Genomic DNA, 20,990 nt, shown 5'->3' on the forward strand with positions numbered 1-20,990 from the left:
TGTGATTTGTATTTAAGTGTGTAAAGCAGAAAAATATAAAATAAAATTGCTGATGCTCTTGATCAAGAACGATTAAAACCCATCACTGTGTCCTTGGTAAATCTTTGTATAACTAAGCATTCATGTTCAATTGTTGTATTTGTTATTGTGCAACACTGTTACAGGACCAGCTGATTGTGTGCTCTGCTACTGCTGTCCAGCTACTAAAGTGGTTGTTGTGGAACCACAAGCAGAGTGGAGTTTGAGAGGACAGTGCCACCTACTGGAACTAAAGACGCTCACATTGCATGCATGTGACTGATGGGAACAATCACACATGAAAGAAGCATATCTGATACATCATTAGTATTTCAAGACAAAATACACAACACAACATGCTTGTTTCTCCCCTATTAGTCTCAACCTGAATGAGACAAACTGTTGACACAAGTTCAATGAGCACAGTTGTCAATAACATATCAATGTTTGTTGTAATTAACATTTTCACTTAATTGGATCTAAACTGCTGATCCCAAACCAGGAGAAAAGACCCATCAAAAGTAAACAAAAGGAAGTACATGCTTACCATAGGCCTAATTATGTACGTTTGTCACCAAAAAGGTCCTCTTTTAAGGGTAACCCCACTCCTGTGTCTATATTGCTTATCACAGTAATAGTTTGTTTTAAATTGACCAGATACAGGTTGAAAGATTAGGCTTAAATGTTTGCAAATTTGAGATTTATATACTAAATTAATAATTTTTTTGAAGATTATGCTAGGAGTAATGAATGGGAAGGACCAAGCGCTCCAGTGGTTACCATGTAACTGTAATGTTGTCTGAATTTGTTGCAAGTCATAAAAGGTAAAGGGCAAGGCGTTTTTATGACTTCTGCTACATGTCTCTGCAGGGTTTGGTTAAGACTGACACTTTAAGCAAAAAGCCAAACCAATATATGGTTTACATATGATTGACAATATCTCATTATTGAATGTAAAAAAATTCAAGCCCTAATCAATCTCCAAGATGTGATTTGAGAACAAACAAGGGCCGGTTTGTTGTCATAAAACTTTTTTTTTTCTGCCCCAAACCTCATTCAGTTCATCTGCTTTCTTTTTTTCCAGACAGAATTCATTAGAAGGCACGTCTTTTACTTAACTCCTCAACATCCACATCAAATCCAAGAGTCATGATACATTGGGTTCTGATGGATGTCCTCCAGCTGATGTGATGTGTGTACCAATGTAAAGCAAAGCTGTGAAAGCAAGTGATGAAACTGTTTGCACTGCATCTGCTTATTTCTAATGTCCGTCATAAAGTGCAAGACAAATTCTTGAGAAATCTGACATAAAGCAACGTAAAATAAAAATTTTAGATATGACATTTAGCACACAACAACAAATAAAATAGGCACCCTTAAGGAGAGAACCAACTCAAAAAAAGTATGGCATGAACTCAGTTAAAACGGCTTCAAAACTGTTTGAAACAGAAATCAGGACATGATGAGTTAGTTTTTACCTTTAAACAGTAAACCTTATTTTAATGCATAAAGAAGTTGGGATACATCTATTATTTACAGGTAGATCATTTTGCATAGCAAATACCATCTGTTGTCAAGGTCTAAACACATTCGATCATAATAACTGATTCAATAATAAATTATTTCAAAATAAGAGCACACTGTTATTCAAGCGGTCATCCAGGATTATTCTGAAGCATAATACCGGAGTCAATGTTGATTTATTTGTCAAGTAACTGCCATACTTAAACCCCTACCATAGTTATTTAAACGTGGACCAGAATCTTTTTAAACCTTACTCAGTAGTTTGGTTTCCAAAACTTAACCAAGTATTTCGTGTGTTTTAGGGCTCTCTCGCAGACATCTTGAGCACTTAATAAACTCTTTCCGTAAATCCGCATTTCTGCGGACTTTGCCTGAGGGAATTACCCACAAATCATAGCAATATGACGTTAAACACGGGGTTGCGAGTGGAAGCCGGAGAGGTAAGAAAACAAAGATAAACAAAGAGGATGGCAATTGTGTGTTCAGCCTGGCATATTAAGTTTACACTGAAACATTTAGGTTTAAAGCAGAGGAACGCAAGCAGAAACCATATTACACAGCTGGTTTATTAATTAACCATTTCTTTTCATATTGTTATCAAAGCTGTTTTGACAAAAATGAGTAAATAGATTATTTGACAAATAACTCATCTCGTCAAGCGAGCCTGGAAGAGGTTCAAATCATGGAGTCAAAAATGTACAATAAATACCAACAACATAACAGATGTCACAGCAAAGTGATGTACCATTGGTATTTACAACATTTCAAGCCCTTGCAATCTTTCACACTCAACCATATAACGTGAGGTCAGATAAATCCATAAGGGTTCAGGGTTTAAGGATTAAGGTGGAGAAATGGGATTGGGCCAGAGTTGTTTCCTGTGAGACGGAAGTTATTTTGAAAGGGCTGTATGGATGTAACGAGCGTAAATTGACAGGTGTTGCTGGCTTTTATAGAGAAAAGGCACGAAAAATGAGGACTAACTTTTCGTTACATATCATAGGAACCGTTGTATGAGGATACGTTGTTACACGACAGCCACATTTTGAAAAACCTTGGAGGACCTGGGTTTGTTTTTAGCTTTCAGAAAAACAGCTCTTTGACTTAAAAACTAACGTGTGAAAATTGTTCTTTGTAAACAATTTCGCAGCTCAATTTGCCCTAAGAACGCAGTTGGGTCACTTCTTTTTTTTTTGCTTTTGCCACAAACAGTACTCCATACAGAGGGGTTCCGGTACCGGCTGGACCCTCCACTTCACAGCTGTGGCGTCACCTGGAAGTAGTCACACTGGGCGGGATGACCGGAACAACAAGATGGCGGAGAGTGAAGAGTTTCGGGTAAGCGAAAAAGAAAAACATTGACCGTTTCTTACTTCTGTCAACATTGTAACATGTAAATAAAATTCGGAAATAATAAGCTGGTCGATGTAGGACGCTCTCAGTTAATGTGATGTTGCTAGGCAGGAACATGCACGCTCAGAACGCAGAGAGAGAGGAGTTAGCCGTAATGCTAACAGTTGCTAATAGGTACCCTGATAGCTCGCTGCAACCAGCTGAATTACTGAATTGTATTTGTAAACACAACTAGTAAAACAGTATTTGCTATCACATACATTGACTAGGTACGTGGGCGTTTAAAGCTGCTAAGTACCTCATAAGTAATACTCATTGTTTCTGCACAAAGTCGATGACATGTAGCTAATAACACGACGATACACCCAGAGAGCCAAAGGATGCCTAGCTGTCTTTAATATTAAAACTTTATGTAGCTACACATATTTTAAAGTCGATGTGTTTTTATCGCTTTAATAACTTACTGTATATATTGTATTGTTATGTCAAAACTGTATTTATTGTTTACATGTCAACAAACTGTTTCCAAATGGGCGGCTGTGGCACATGAGGTAGAGCCACAAGGTTGGTGGTTCAAACCCCTCGGCAACATGCCGAGGTGTCCTTGAGCGAGACACCTAACCCCAAGTTGCTCCCCGGGCGCTTCATTGCAGCCCACTGCTCCTCCGGGATGGGTTAAATGCAGAGAAATAATTTCCCCATTGTGGGACTAATAAAGGCTTAATTATTATTATTATTAAATACTACGCTGAGTGCTCCGTAGATAATCGATTATAAGCTTGCTAACGTGTTGTTTTGTAACGTTAAACTCACGTGAGTTGAACTGATTAAGGGACACTTGGAACCCTTAGTGAAAATTCAGTGTGTTTGGATATAATCAACATGTATGTACTGGGCTACTTGTGATTAAAGTGAGTTGCGTCCTCACTATGTCTAAATCTACGTGTTGTTTGTTTAAGCATCCAACCCAAATTCATATTTCCATAAAGGTACACACCTTCCTGCAGTTTTGGGCTGTAGTAAAGACGTGGCTGAAGTTCCTCCAGCAGCTGGGATTCAATGGCATCTTTCTAAACACTATTTTCTGTTCACTTCTTAAGCTAATGCCTATCAAGCAATGCAGTGTACCTACTAGTTAAATGTGAATGCCTTGTCATTTGAGCTGTATTTGTTGAACACCATCAAAATCATCTTCATCAAGTACAAGTCTCTTGCCAAATACACAGGACTTGTTTTATCTCTTGCTATCTTGTTTTCATAATGGCTGGAAGCCAAAAATCATATTTGAAAATAACATTAAGCTCTAGCTTCTCTTCAGAGTGCTCAGCTGTGGCTTATGGTTGGCAGTGGTGCTCAGCGGATGCTTCAGGTCTTGGTGTACCTATTTCTTGTGTTGTTTTACACAGGATGGTAATGAGAGTCCTAGAGCTACAAGTGTTGCTGGGCTTGATTGGACACAACTAAGTTTTTGTAAACTCCAGGATTATAGTAGACACTCTGCCCTGATCCGGCTGTCATAGAGTCACTGTCGCCCTCTGACTAACTGTACTGAACTCTTCATGTTTGTGTTTGCAGGAGTCAGTACTGTAACGCAGACTTTAGCCCGTTGACTGGTGAAACAGCCTCGTGTGGCACAACACCATAGCCAGCATGAATCTCCAGCAGCCAGCACCTCTCATCCCCCCCGTCCACCCGGATGTGCAAATGAAGCCGTTGCCCTTCTATGACGTGCTGGACGTCCTGATCAAGCCTTCAAGTTTAGGTATGTGTTGTTGTTTTTTTTCGTTTAAAGAATAACAACTCTAGGTTTTGCCCTCATGACTTGAGCTGGGTAATGTTAATAAAAAAATAAAAAAAATACTGCCTCTATACAATATCTGAGGTTTAGTATGATAACAAAACATCATGCTTTTCAACTTCCAAGTTGCAATTGCCTCTCTGTGATATATCTGACTTGGCACTGAGTAATACAGAAATGCCTGGAAACAAAACAAATATGGACGCTTCAGATCAACAAACGTCTGTCATTTAATGGAATTGTACCCCAAAATGTACTGGATAGGGAGTTAAATTGTTAAAAAAAAAACAGTATTTCAATCTTTACATGACCAACTCTGTAGCCATCTTTGACTTGAATGCCTACAAGTGGTTCTACCATCAATCACATATGATAGGCCTGTCACAATAAATACTTTTGTTGGACAATATGGAATCACAGGAATAATTGCAATAAACCATATTATTTTAATTATAAGGCCATAATAATGAAAGTACACCTTTTCAAACTGAAATTAACTTTAAATTAAAAAACATAACACACCCACAAATGGTGTGCAATACAGAACATTCAGGGACACGTGTAACAAGAATATTCAGATTAGAATTGGAATATGATTATTTTTTTAAATATCCCAGATAAGTAAAACTAAACCTCCAAACCTGATTGTAAAGTAAAACGGGCAATATCGAGGGCAGCAAAAATGATCAAGGTCATGTCCATATTTTGTATGATAAGCCGATACGGTAAAAATGATCGAAGTTGTACCCATATATCGCACAATATGTCCATAATGTAAAACAGATTAAGTTCATATATAGTACGATATGTCAATAACAAAAAACAATTGAGGTCATGTCCATACATCGTACAATAAGTGGATGATCAAAAAATTATTGAGATCATGTCAATTTATCGTACAATAAGTCATTAATGTAAAAATGATCAAGGTCATGTCCATATATCGTACAATGAGTCGACAACATAAAATGATCGAGGTCATGTCCATATATTGTTCGATAAGGCGTCAATATCGTGACAGGCCTACGATATAAGATGAATGTGGCATCAGTAAACAAACTTAACATCTGACCAAAGCGATGGCAGCTTTCAGTAGTTGACAGTTAGTAATACGCAGTAAGTTAGTAAGACACAGTTCTTTGGGTGTTGTTGTTCCAAAGGGAGGCTTAACCATAGTTGGTTTTGTAGAATTTGTCTATTGATCATAAAGTTTTATATCCTCCAACTACCTTTGTCAAGGGTGAAGTCCTTGATCAAATTCTGAACACAATCAGCCTTTGTGATGCCACAAGGATGGGAATGAAAGCTGATTTACCATTTGAAAATTTACCAAAATGTCATAAATTGTGTATATAAATGTCACAATTTATGCTGTATGTGTGTGTTTCATGGTATTTTAATTATCTGACTAGCAGCACTAACGTCATCATTTGTGTTTCCAGGAGCGAGTCCTGCACAGAGGTACCACCAAGAAAAATATTTCATCTTTGCCTTGACACCACAGCAAGTTCGGGAAGTGTGCATATCCAGGTAAGACTGTTTATAGGAAAGAAACTCCCTAGGCTGTGATGTAAATGATAAATATGTTTGGTATGTTCAACCTTGTTTGTTTACAGGGACTTTTTACCTGGTGGCAGAAGGGACTACATGGTTCAGATTCAACTGAGGTGAGAAGGTTTAGGGTTTTCTGTCTTGTAAATAATAGATCTTGAAATTCTTAGCAACTAAGAATCTAAAAGAAAAATATAGAATTAGTTATTAAAAGGAACCTCTAACTTATGAAACCAATTCCTATTTATTACCTGCATAAGTAAATGAGAACATCAGAGAGATGATAATCTATTTATTTATACTTATTTTTAATGCTTGACCCTGCTTTATTAAAATAATAGGTTTTCCAAAAAGTGCTTTTGTCCACAGACCGCCAAAATCAACACAAAATAAAAGTTCCTTTAATAACTTTAATAAACTCACTTTCTAAGTATTAAGTGAAAAAAATGGCTCAAATGAAAGTCAATCATATTAAATAACTTGATTTATGTTTTCGAGATGACTTCAAATGTTCCTTCATGAGTGTGTCAACCCCTTTTGCCGTCACTGGTTTATTAAAAACACTAAACATATATTGTAAATGGGGAAAACTCTGGTTCAGAAAGTAGCTCTACAATATACATCATAACTGTCACTATTATTTGAACCCATGTCACTTTAGTTTACACTTCTTCTTATTCTTTATATTAGTGAAGAATTTGCTTATTATTTTCTTTATTCAGGCTCTTTTTTGTGTTTTCAGGTTTTGCTTGTCAGAGACAAGTTGCCCTCAAGAGGACAACTACCCAAACAGTCTTTGTATAAAGGTTAACGGGAAACTTTTTCCTTTGCCAGTAAGTGCTAGTTTTACTCCAGAGTAGTCGCAATTAAATCTAATCCTTGATTCAACAATAAAGACGCTAACAAATAATTTTATTCCCCGTAGGGTTACGCACCACCACCAAAAAACGGCGTGGAACAGAAGAGACCAGGAAGACCTCTGAACATTACCTCCCTTGTCCGACTCTCCTCTGCGGTTCCCAATCAGATTTCAGTGACATGGGCACCTGAAATTGGCAAAGTGGGATCATAAACCTCTTTTATTTCTCCCTCCTCTCTCATCATGTTTAGTGACAGTAACAGCAACTCGATTATGTTGTTTTTTCAGACCTATTCCATGTCTGTGTACCTGGTGAGGCAGCTGACATCTCCACTGCTCCTGCAGAGGCTGAGGATGAAGGGCATCAGAAACCCGGACCACTCCAGAGCACTAAGTAACTTCACAGTAAACCACTGAAGTAGACACGTGTAACTAGAGGTCTTTACAAAGCCAAAACATTTACCTGACCTGAAAAAAAATCACCCTTCAGTGTGTTGAAATGCACCCAAGGCGCCAGGCTACTCAAAACAATCAGGTTACACAGGTGGTAGGTCAGTGTGTTTATATGCACTGTGGTAACTTTTACACCTAGCGTTAAAATTCTTTCAGAAAGGCACCCAGAACTAACTGGGAAGGGATAGTAGTCTGATCGGCCAAACCACCTCCAGAAGTGGTCATTACTCATTGAACAACTGTAAATTCAACTGCGTTTTCAATCCAGTTACAACATCTAGGTGGGCAGAAATACGTAATCGTGCGTGACTGTTCCAAACTAGCAAGGAAGCAGCCATTAGCCAGTTAGCAAGCTAAGCTACTAGTATGAAAACTGTTCACAATTGATATTCAAGACACTCGTGGATGGTGTCAACACAAGATCAAGTGTCTGCTTTCAGTTTGGTCCGGCAAAAATATACAAGCGAAACTGGGAGATACTATCGCAACCAAGCCATTTAGGAACCAAGGGCTAAGCTAATGGTGGTAAACGGCTACAACCGCAAACGAGAGGAGGGTGTGACGTTCGGTGGTTTGAGCTGGAAAGATTGATGGAATGTGGACACTGAAGACACGTATTTCAAGAAGTAGTGTGTAGGATTTAAGGGGATCTATAAGCAGAAATTGAATACAATATTCATAACAATGTTTTCATCAAGTGTATAATGACCTTAAAATAAGAATTGTTGTGTTTTCGTAAGCTTAGGATGAGCCCTTCATATCTACATAGGAAGCTGGTCATCTTTACGGAGTCCCCCATGTTGCAGCATCAGGCTTTTACAGTAGACCAGCCACGTGTTTCTCCGATACGATTGGAAAGGGAAGGATGAGGTGGGGGGGGGGTATTCGGTTGATTGCAATCGGCAACCTCACTAAATCCTACACAGTGCTCCTTTAATACCAGGTGTAAATGTAATCAGGATAAATCATATCTAAATACACTCTGGATGCGAGACGCATTTTATATTGAAGTGTAAACGTTACTGAATATCAGCAGACACAGATCAGAAATCAATTTCTCCCTCAAGCATTCGTTACTTATTTTAGGTCTAGTAGTGAAACAGTAAGCTGATATCTGATTTGTGAGTGTTTACAATGAAAACGGACTTGTTCGGACATCTAGAGGATAGTTGCGTTTGTTTTAGTAGGACAGCAAATACGAGTGACCCCTCAGAAACACTCTCCTTGTCTGATCTCTTCAGATTCATACAGAGTCATACGGAAAAAGTCAATAACAAAAAGCAGTTAGAGGTATACATGGCCATTATAAAAGTTCCCCAGGAGAAATCCAGATGCCATTTGAGAAATCAGATTACACAGCAGGAAGCTGACTGTCACCTAGTTACTTTAGAGCACGTAAAATGCATGACTCACTGTAAAGCTGCACTACCTAAACCTAACATTGACCTGTCCCTTAAAAGAAAACCAGACCTGATACCAGCTGGACCCAAGACCCTACAAGGATTTAACATAATTTGACATAAACCGTGGTTACACACGATATCCGATCATGCCATGACCCCTTAACTGTCATGTCTGTACGCTCCCAGATGGGATCTTGCTGGCATTGGGATCTGATCAGCCAGACCACATACCGAGTTGGCCTGGCTCGCTCTGAGTGCTTATCCCAGCGAGGTTTGGACAGCATATCATCTTCCCCCGACACTAGAGATCCTCTCTTAAGTAGAGCAAAGAAAATGTGTTTATTACCAAATCGGCTGAGCTTTTTAGCGGCTATTTTTTAATAAAATAAGTCTACTAATACTGCAGGTAGGAATATAAATTGGCAAAATTAACGGGGGACTTGAAAAAAAGTATAGGGATTGAAATGTGTCTAGCACTGTTACTGCCACTCTTTTGACCACGAAATATATCTGATCAGGCATTGAAGTGTCAATTGGACTAATCTGGTGTATCGGATCACAAAAGTTGCATTGAAAGGACAAGTGTAACCACAGCCATTTCTTAAAAGCCAACGTGGAGCGGGCCCATGGTGATGTCAGGTTCATAGAACTGGAAGTTTTTTTTTTTATATTTGGTTTTGGCGTATTCTTTTAAATTAATCTTTCTGTTTGTTTCGTCCTCTTCCCCTGACCTCTATGTGTTCCAGTTAAAGAGAAGCTGACAGCGGATCCAGACAGCGAGGTCGCTACAACAAGCCTACGAGTCTCACTCATGTGCCCGGTAAAAGTTAATGCGATTACAGCAACTTTCAAATCATTCCGACAGCGTATATATAGAGAAATAATATTATAATAATCGATTCACTGTGTGGATCAGATAAGGTATATAAGTATGCATAGTACACAACAACATAACAAGTACATAACATTCCTTCACACTACACTGGAGAGCACTGACCGTTCTTTTGCCCAAATTGAATAAATGGGCGCTGACACCAGAAGTAATTTTTCACATTTATTGGCTGGTAAGACACAATTATTAAGTTTCTGTAAATGCAGCTACTGATAATACTGCCAATACCATTATTGAAATACAACAACGTCACAGTTTTGGTGACAAAAACTTTGTTTTTCTCTCATGCCTCCATAGTGAACAAAGAATCCGAAAAACTGAGAAAAGTTATGATTGAAGTTAATGGGGTGACGTTTAACAACTGCAAAAACTATATAAAAGCATCCGTTTAAAAAAACTTCAGACTGTGCTTAGGCGAGTTAAAGGAGACTGTTAATGCGGATGTGTTTTAAATACTGAGGTTTTAGCTAGGATGCATATGTTTGAGAAGTAGTGAGCATAGACTTGGATTATGCTGAGTTGTGTGATGGTTTGTAAATTGATTTTTTCATATGGATTTTCTGTTAAACGCAGCCAGCATTTGCTTTAATCCATACTTTCTCCATTTTGTGATTCTTTTTTCAACATGGAGGCATGTGAGAAAAACAAGAATTCAAGGTAACACAGGGTGAGCAATTGATATACAGATGGTAATTTTTGGGGTGTAGTATTCCTTTAACGGCCCACAGACGTATGCATTTGTTACATTCAATCTTAAAATATAGCGAAATAATTGAGTTTTTAAACATTGAACGATGCTAAGTATTGTGATAACACAATTTATTATTTATTTATTTTTTCAACTACCAAATACGCAGTTTGTCTGTTTTTCCCCTCGGTTCATCCCACTTCAATCCTTTTTATGGCAGCAAAATGGTTTTGTCAGTTAAGCCGACAGACTGACCATGTTGGCTTTACTCAGCACCATCTATTGGACTGAAAAAGCAATTGTTTTCAAAAGCTTTAATTTGTATTTGCATTGTAAATACTTTAAATAATAGAAAAATGATACGTCTGTACATCAAACAATATTTCCACATATAGAATGGCGATACTATGCTGTATTGTTTTTTTTGACCCCACCCCTAATGCCCTTTGGCATATGGCTAGCTTTAACGGTCAAACAAGGAATGCTCCCTTCTCAACGTTAGCTCTATGGCTAGCTCTGCTTAGCTATCAGAAAAGTATAACAATTAGTGCTTATATATAGTGTAAAGGCATTAGCTACAAGTTATTTTTTAAGTGTTACTTTATGAATCCAACTGTTTTCCTGATAAATTTATCTTTGACTGACCTCGGTATGTTTCGTCCTCCAGCTAGGTAAGATGCGTCTGACGGTGCCGTGCCGGGCGGTGACCTGCTCCCATCTGCAGTGTTTCGACGCCGCCCTCTACCTGCAGATGAACGAGAAGAAGCCCACCTGGATCTGTCCCGTGTGCGACAAGAAGGCAGCGTACGAAAGTCTCATCATCGATGGGTCAGTTAATCCAATTCAACCACATCACTCTTAAAGAAAGACCTATAGTTGCTCAGTTGTTCCTTCAGAATACTACCATCATTTAGGCATATCAACTTTATAGTTTTGAACCTGGGCCTTTGGTAGTTGGGTCAGGCAGCATGTGGTTCAAATTGATTTTATTCGAATGTGTGAGGAAAATATTTAATCAACATTAAAGTAAATCTGAAAATCAGATCAGCCTCAGTATCAGACAAAAAACTAGATTGGAACAGTAAATCTAGGGTTTGAAATAATAAAAAGATTCCTTATCCTCATGCATATTAAAATTCACATGAGAAACTTGAAGTCTTTATTTATTCATGGTCAAGAGAACTTTGCAACCTAAAAACAGGTTAATGGATCAGAAGCTGAAGAACCTTCGATGATCATATTCCTGTGATGATAGTGTTTTGTTCTCTGTTCAGTTTGTTTTTGGAGATCCTAAACGACTGCTCCGATGTGGATGAAATCAAGTTCCAGGAGGACGGAACCTGGTGTCCCATGAGACCAAAGAAAGAGGCCGTCAAAGTCCCCTCTCAGTCGGTTACAAAAATTGAGAGTAAGTACATTATTTTGATGCCTGGGCAAGATTTGAATTGGTCCTACCAAATAGTGGTGGTATAGAAAGTAACGGTAAAATTCCCTACAAAATTAATTTTGACCATACCGTGCTCATTGGTAGAGCATAGAGATGGCCCGGTTTTCAGCTGATCTGGCATGATCGTTGCCCCATAAGTTTGATATTTTCTGATTATTTGCGGGTCACATTTACACAGGTGTGCCGCAGCATTTTAGTTTAAAATCAGCACACGGTGACACGGACGGTAACGTCACAGCCGCACATCACATGTTGGTGATCGAATAAGAAATAAAACTCTATATGTCCAAACTGCAAATCCCCAAATTAGCCGCGGAGGAAGATCATTAAAACATTTGAACATGACTGGCTCATCTACTGATGGCTTGGCGCTAAAAAGCTGACAGTATCGACGTGCATGGTGCGTTCAAGCTCTACTCAGTAAAAATGAGTCTATAAATGAGTAAATAAAAACTTTCATGAAATGTTCAAAAGTAAACTTGAATAATTCCAGTTGTTTGAAAGTGATGTTGTCACAGCAATATAAATGAGATATTAAAGAAATAATTATGACCTGTTTAACTTCCTGACAAGCAGCTTATAATACATAATTAAAACAATTATTCCAAAGATTTTTGTTTTTTAATCAAAGCAAGTATTAAAGAAAAAAAAAAATATCCAACATTTAGAATTTTTGACAATTTACCTTGAGTTTGCTTTGGTTGAAATTATACCATGAAGTTGCCATACCAGTGCTCTTCCTCTTCAGAATATATATTTATATTGACATTTTAGGAAAAATGAATAAACCATGATAAATTCTGACATGTATTCTTCTATAAAACATCAATACATGATGGAGCCAAACTGTTCTGTGAGGTGACATGTTCCTTTTTGTCTTCCAGCCTCGGCTCCTTTACGACAGTCGTCAGCGGTGTCTCATACTACTGAGCCCACCAGCGCCAAGAAGGCTGATGTGATCGACCTGACCCTGGAGAGCTCCTCGTCCTCCTCCGACGAAGAGGACTCGGACCCTCCGCTGAAGAAACGCTGCGTTTACATTTGCAAGAATGAGGATATGCACGCGAAGGGGTGAGCAGGCCTCTCTGAAGCACACACAGACCTGCGTGTACCAACATTGTTCCTAAAAACAAACTCATTTCATCTCCATGTGTGGATCATAGCGGTCTACAATACCCACAATGCTTAAGGCAGTGTTTTCTATTAATGTTGCCATCCAGTAAAATATGTGCCAACACTGGTCATGATTTAAATATATTATAAATACAACATTTAAATACATTTAATACAGTTATGGGTGCGTTCCACCATTTACGGGGTTTCTCTTTGTCTTCTGGTTTAGCGGCTGCAAAAGCCATGCAATCCTTTTTTGATTTGGCCCCCCTCAGTGTTAAATGTTTGCTGTTTTCTGGAAGGATGTGATCTGGACGACTCTAGTTCTAATAAAAGCTTGCTGTTCTCCTCTCAGAGTGCTGACCTACCAGCCCACTGTGCGCGTGCCGAATGTCCAGGCCCTGGACACGTCGTATCTGACCTCCACCCTCGCAGACTATGCAGTTCCCTTCCACCCGTCCACCCTGGCCAGCATCCCAACAGAAATGCAGAGTGAGTCAGCGGGACAGGGGGGCTGAATGTAAGCGCCATCACTACCTTCACTGTTTAATGATCCGTTTTCTTTTCTTTTTCTACCCCTAGGTCTGGATTTGTTTTCCTTAATTCAAGCAGATCCTCAGGTATGTTTGTTACAGTTTCCTACTGTTTATAGCTGCTCTATGCATGGTGTCTCTCATCGTATAGGTTTAAACCAGGATTCATAGCAGCAGGAGCAGGGAATAGCCTCCGATTGATACCCAGACACTGTAGGCTCACCGTATTTGTTCAAATTGTTTCTTTATGACGGCTAATGGAAATTTAAAAAGTGAAATTCAGACTTTCTCCTAAACTTCATAAATTAAGGGATCTGCTTTTAGAGACACTGACCTACAAAACAATTTTTTCCAATTGATTGAACCTTTAAAAGAAAAAAAGAATGTTCATTTTATTTAAAAAAATAAGACTTTACTGTAGAGTTCTTGTTTAAGTATGTTGAAAATAAACAAATAAAATATCAAATATGAAGCAAGCATTTTATAAGTTGTTGGCTTCTCGTCTTGCAGACAGACTTTAAGAAATCGGCATATATTAGGTTGTCCTTTTTATCTGTTTATTGCATTGAATCACAGCAAAGCCTGTACATTTTCCTCGCATAGTGACACCAATCGAGATAAAGTAATGAGTTCACGCTAAACCCTGATCAGTTCTTGTTGTACTGAGGGGGTTAAATATTTTTGAATACGTTTTCCAAAGCGGATACATTTAAAAAAACACTGAATAGCAGTTCATTGGATTGGAAACGTCGTACAGCAGTTCATAAATACTTAAGGGTTCCGACCGTGATGACTTTGATCCACCTGATCAACTTGTTTTTTCCCCCGCTCAGCATTACCGGCCACAGATGTTCCTGGACAACCTGACGAGCAGCATGCAAAGTGCGGCTGCGGCCAGCACCAGCTCGGCCCTGGTCTCCTCTTCCAGCAGCCACTACGACACCAGCGCCCACTCTGCCAGCTCCATCCACGAGACCCGGGTCATCACGGGGGGTGGGGGCGCCGGAGGGGGGACGGACAGCAGCATATCAGATATCATTTCACTAGACTGAGCCACGTCTCACTGGACCTCTACAGGCCTGTTTTCTGTGGCCTTTTTAGTGCGGACTACGTGTACATGCCATGTTGATTGTTTTTTACCTAGAAGCACTCAAATTGGTATAAATGAGCAGTTTGATGGCCTGAACATTTTCTGTATCTGTATCCAGGTATGTTTTCTTTTACCTTCAACATTTGGGAAATATTGCTGTCATACGTACAGTATTTTTATCACATTAGATCAAAACAATGATTGAGTTTGTCTTCTTTTAGTCAAATATTCTGTGGTGATATTGCGTTGGTTAGATCAATATTTCCTGATGTTTTAACCTTAGTATAATCAAGTATTTCCCCACTGTTATAGCATTGGTTTAGTTCAATATTCCCTGGTGATTTCGCCTCCATTTAGTCACTTATTTCCCAGTGTTTTAGCCTTGTTTTAGTGCAATATTTCCTCAGTGGTATTTTAGCCTTTGTTTGGTCCTATATTTACTGGTATTTAAGCCTTGGTTTGGACCAATAAAACCAGGTATTTTAGCTCTGGTTTAGTCCAGCATACCCTTTTATTACTGTCCAATATTCCCTGTTATTTAAGCTTTGGATGAGTCCTAATTCACTGGTATTTTAGCCTTGGCTGAGTCAACGATTGCTTGGTATTTTAGCCTTGGTTTAGTCCAATATTCGTTGATATTTTAGCTTTGATTCATTCCTAGAATCCTTGGTATTTTAGCCCTGGTTAGTCTATCCTTTTCAGGTTACTGGGAGTCATTTGTTTCAGGGTTCGTTTAAAAAATATTGACTGAAGAACTCAAATCAGTAGTTTCTTTGTATTTCCCCGTACACCATCATTATGACCTAAACAGCTAATCTTTTGGCCATCCATATATAGGTATAGAAATATTTTTACAACCCTTTCTCCCTAGCAGAAAGATAAATGTCTGTATACTTTCTTTTCCCAGTTGCTCCAGTGTTGGAAATATTTAGGACATTGAACTCATCATTTATACCAATTTGTTTACTTGCACATACATGTAAATCTGACTTCAGCCTTTTCTTGCCTGGTTGACCTGAGCGGTGTGTGCCTCTTTGGTACCGAACAAATTCAGGACGGATGGAGGGAGAGCTCGGACTCAGTGCTCTCAGCAGGACCTCGTTTCACACAACATCCATTGAAGTGAAAGAATGGTTAGAAGTAGGAGGCCCCTCAGTGAAAAAGACTTGTGGACTGATAGACATACTGTTGACTGTGAAGATGGAAGGCAGGTCAGTAATTCAAACGTTTCCATTGGTTCTAACAGTTGTCAGTCAACACTTCAACGAGGTTTATCACGGGGCAGCTTTCACGTCACACCAACGTAAAATGTTCCTTTGTAATTTAGTCAGAGCAATAATAATTTAACTAGTGTTAGGTTAAATCAAGTTGTAAATGTAGTTCAGAAACTCCACACCACTCTGCCTCCTGAATCAACTCCCTCTCCTTCATATACGGCCCATTTATTGGCTCATGTGAGTCGCAAACGTGGTTTATGTTTTGTGTCAAATCTTCAGCAAGCTCCTTTGCTTTCTTTCAGAGATTGAGATGTTCGGATGGATGTTGTGTAAGTACAGACCTTGATTCAGGACGTGGTTAGCCTAGCTTAGCATTACTGTAAGCGGAGGTGGGAACAGCTATTTCATCTTCTCATCTCGTGCTCGGAAAGGTCAACAAGCGCAATTCAAAGTGTAGAACTGTACTTTTTTATTCATGTTTTTTAAATTTTTCCCACAAATGTGTGCATCAGCTTTGACTAGCATGAGACGGCTCAGTTGGTTTTAAAATAATGTGAAATGAAAGAGTTTGTTTGCCTCAAAGTTGGTGTAAAAAATCAGAAAAGTTCATGTTGCCAAGGGTCTGATTTTTAGCTTCCATTTAAAAAGAAAAAGAAAAAAAGTCCACTCTGTAATTCTTCTAAACTCTGGCTCCGTGTCAACATCCAGCGTAAGCCCGCTTTCTGACAGTTGACAACAAGCAGTAAGATAAAGTATGACAAACGGGCAGCTACTGTATCACGTCTACATTATCTGGATTGCTTGCTGTGCACGTGGACTCCCGGCCATCAGGAGCTCAATCTCAGGGACCTAAACTCCACTTGTCTGGGCTTGACGGACTGAGCTATTTAAAAAATAATGACGCATATGAAAAACGCCGTTGGTATCTGTAACTGAAATACAGATGATGATGCGAAAGTTAGGCCGATGTATAACATTTTAAGGTCGGTGTAACTGTTTATTCAAACATGCTAATGATTGCTGGCAGACTCAAGTGTACATGTTAAAGGAATACTTCACCCACAAAATGTTCATTTTTATATCACTTCCTCACCCCATGTTACCTTGAGTTCTTGAAGAAAACGACTCCCATGCCTCCACGCAGCATGGGAGTCAAAAACTGAGAAAAATCTTGATAAATTTAAGTGAATAGGGGCAGCGTTCAACAACAGCAAAACTATATCAAAACATCTGTTTACAAACTTTAGTGTTTTAAACAGTTTTTATGGATGCCGTTTGAATGCAAGTGGCAAAGAGGAATTATGTTTGCCCATTTTGCTTGTAAAGTGACCTCAATCGAGATACAGTTATGAGTTCATGCTTAAGCCTGACTCAGTTCTTGTGGGACTGAGGCGGTTAGTTTGTAGAAACTGAATAGCTGTACATTGGATTGGAAACGTCGTACAGCAGTTCATACACACTAAAGGGTCCTGACTGTAATGATGCTGATCCTGATCAGGTTTTAGCGTTTGTGAGAGTAGTGACCATACGACTGGATAAGTGAGACTTTGATCATGCTACATGAGTTGTGTGAGTTTGTAAACGGATGTTTCGAAAAAGGTTTTAAAAAGCAGCCTGCATTTACTTCCATCCATTAAAGCTTTTCTCATTTATTTGATTCTTCAATGGGGAGGCATGAGAGAAAAACTGTTTTCTTCAAGAATTTAACACAGGGTGAGTCATTTTGGGGCTGAAGTATTCAGGCAGCAAATTTGAAATATCGGGCTATATAAATAGAATTGAATTTATAACGGCCAGTTCACCCAAATTCCATAAAAAACTCACCTCGCTTAGCTCTAGTGAAGTCCAGTTACGCGGATGGTTTCGGTTTATGTGAACAGGATTTTTAGATATCCGTCTTTTTGAGATTTCAGTCACCTCAGAATTAAGTTTTTTTTAAATAACGTTTAAAAAATGTAACACCTGTTATTTTATTTTCCAGAATCAGTATCCCTGTTACACAACATAATTCACAGCCTGGAGTCTTGATTTGAAACTACAATCAAAACTATCAGGAAAACTGTTGCTGACTAACATTCTACTTTATTGAATTGGAGGCTGGAATCGAGAGACAAATAAAACCCAAACTATTTACTGTTTTGCTATGTAGATGTAGCACTGGTGGAAGTTGAAGAAATATGTTTTTGTAAGTTTTGATGAACAAATTCTTAGTAAGTAAAGCATTAGTATAAAAAAAAAAGGGTAAAAGTTCAACATCATCAAATTGTTTCCCATCTTTTCAGCATCTTTACTCACACAGAAAAAAACATCAGTGGTTTTTTTTGCATTCAGGTAACTGTTTTGTGAAATTACTAATTAGACATATTGTTACTGTCTCTATTCACCTGTGGGAAGATGTTGGTAATTTGAATTGTTTTGTACTCATGTAAACATAATCCAGATCCCGTGGACGTTTCTCTTTTGACAGACTCAGAGAAAACTGCTCATTGTTGTTGCTTCAGATTCACAAGGTTTATTACTGGATGGTTTAATACAAAATTGTCCATTGTTTTCCTGTACCTGTAAACTTGCAACCTTTTGAATTGTGGTACCATGTGTGGGTGTTATTTTTTTATTATTAAAAGGTTCCTTTTTTATTCAGATAGAATCGGTCACTCTTGGAAAGACCGAATAGTTAAAAAATATGAACCATTCATCAAGCATTGTTCTTACTTTCAGTGAAGTTTAGATAAAACACAGCTTTTATGTGATGACCTGATTAATTACATGTGTAGCCAACCCGACACATGGAATAATCCTCATCTGCACCATGGTTCCTTCCTTAAAAACATTACATTTTGTCTGTGATGTGTAAAGTTTAATTTGTGAAATCTTTAATGTCCTGACATGTAAAATATATGAATATAAAGGTAGGGAGGAGAGTGGCTGCGAAATGGAAAACAAAATTGGAGCGGGAAAGGAATTCTGATGCTGGTAGAGGAGGTAAGGAGACTTTAAGGAATTTAAAGAGAATTTGGAGTGTTTGCAAACAGGAAGGATTTAAGGGGAGACACTACAGGAGACATGAGTAAAGGTTTTAGTTAAGACATCGCCATGAAACTTGCCCAATTAATAACTTTCATTAAGACATTTCTTTTAATGGGATGTTTAAATATGCAAATTAGGCATTAGTTTATGAATTATGAGCTCATTTGCATACATTTCCACAACAGACATTTGAACATTTGATAAAGTCCAGAAGTTCAAAATTCTTGTTCCCTTTTGTCTACATATTAGAGTCAAAACAGCCATGGAATAAAAAATTATCCATGTCCTTGGGCATAAAGTGTTGTTTAAATCAGGCTATGAATGATGTATGAACAAACAAACCCCTCTGTAAAGACCTTCAGAATATAGAGAGGAATGAAAAGAATATTTGGTGTTTTTTAAGTGTTACTAAAGTGGAGGTTTCTGGCTCAGAGTCTGAGAAAAAAACAATTAGAGAAAACGACCTTGAATAGAACAAAATAACCAAACGATATCACCATGAAACTTCTCCAGTTGATTAATTACATTCAGACAATCATTTTATGTATTACAAGTTTTCTGAAGTTGCAAATGAGGGATTATCTAATGCTAGCTTTTGGTGAATTTATGAGAAATCTTAAATAGACAAAGGAATAAAATAAACACCCAAGTGTGTATTTTGGATGTTTTCTTTCAACTTGTCTGAAAGAAAACATTTTGTAGAAGCAAAATCTCAATTGACTAGAGCATGAAATACTATTTTTTTTTCTTGAAGTGTCTCCTTAAAAAATGTTGAGAAACCTTTCAAATGTGTGTTTGAAGATAAGTTTCAAGAACGCAGCTGCTGTGAATAGTCTGCTATACACTACTCTGGGATTATTCATGTTGCTTCAGTTAACATATTATTCATGTGATTGTTCCGCTGTAGACTGGATACCTGTCCGGGTGCAACCCACCTTCTCCTAATGCCAGCTGGGATACAGGATAAACTGATGTTCTGCTGTATTGTAGAGTAATCCCTCAGTGTGTGCTGATATTGGTTCTGTACTTCAGACATATAATGTTTATTATGAAGATGGAGAAAAGTGAAATATAGCAGTTTTATGAACTTGTCAATAGAAAAGCGAAAAATGAAAATGTCCCATCAGAGGGTTCAAACCTCATTCTGGCTTCACTGCAACCACAGATATTAAAGGGACAGCTACCTTTACATTCAACTTCCACTGGAGAGCAGTACAACCTCAGCAAGCGACAATAAACACCAAGGCTCAGCAACATTAGTGAAACTGATGTAAATCTGAAGTGGAGCCCACAACTAATTTTTCCCCCCTAAGCAGTCATACCCTTTTTTGTAAGACGGTCTAGATTGGATAAGAAAATAAAATATAACTGAGTAAAAGTATTGACCGAATAATATTTAATTCAGTGTTGAGGATCACATTTACTTTCTTTAATTTGTGATCAGAGCAGTCCATATTATTATGGCATGGATTCAAATGTCAGCTAAAACATTCATTCTGTGAACTCTACTCCAGCGTAGTAGAACACAAACAGGTTTCAAGATTAGTTATGCTGTTTATGCCAAATTCCCACCCTACCTGTCTATGTTAAGTATCTTAAAATAGTGACATCAGACTCTTTTTAGGTGGCAGGAGTGAAAAATGGAGTCATCCTCAAAATTAGTTGTGTTCAGGTTTCAGAACGAGAAAGATAGTTGGAGAACAATTAGATACACAATAGGATGTAGGCTCTACAGGAGGATTTATTTTCCACATATATCATGTTTTTAACAACTGATGTAAAGATGTCTTGGGGTTGCAAAATAGTTCATATAGCTGCTGTAAATTGGGGGAAAAATCCCCCCTGAGTCCTGAATGTTTACAACATCTGACCACAACCCCTGTTTCTATCTTCTGGAGCTTTCAACCACATCTCAAGAACTTAATTTTTCAGCTAATGGAACTGGCTCAAAGGGAACCTTAATGCATTTACTTGAGAGAAATAAAACTGCCCTGTTTTTCTGAATTAACGAGATACCTCATTAT

At 38.3% G+C, this 20,990-nt stretch overlaps 1 protein-coding gene across 1 annotated transcript; it reads left to right on the forward strand.

Annotated features, from left to right (window-relative positions):
• The first annotated feature begins 1,909 nt into the window (after window positions 1-1,909).
• On the forward strand, window positions 1,910-18,740 carry pias2 (protein inhibitor of activated STAT, 2). Its single transcript, XM_054601375.1, is given in 16 exon segments — window positions 1,910-1,982; window positions 2,755-2,880; window positions 4,471-4,519; window positions 4,522-4,657; window positions 6,136-6,223; window positions 6,310-6,360; window positions 6,987-7,077; window positions 7,170-7,304; window positions 7,392-7,497; window positions 9,706-9,779; window positions 11,207-11,367; window positions 11,814-11,947; window positions 12,871-13,057; window positions 13,455-13,591; window positions 13,682-13,719; window positions 14,466-18,740. Coding segments are annotated over 15 exon segments (1,647 nt in total). The 5' UTR covers window positions 1,910-1,982; window positions 2,755-2,839; the 3' UTR covers window positions 14,685-18,740.
• Window positions 18,741-20,990: the final 2,250 nt, after the last annotated feature.

Source organism: Anoplopoma fimbria, chromosome 7 (genome assembly GCF_027596085.1).
Source record: "Anoplopoma fimbria isolate UVic2021 breed Golden Eagle Sablefish chromosome 7, Afim_UVic_2022, whole genome shotgun sequence".
Taxonomy (NCBI): domain Eukaryota; kingdom Metazoa; phylum Chordata; class Actinopteri; order Perciformes; family Anoplopomatidae; genus Anoplopoma; species Anoplopoma fimbria.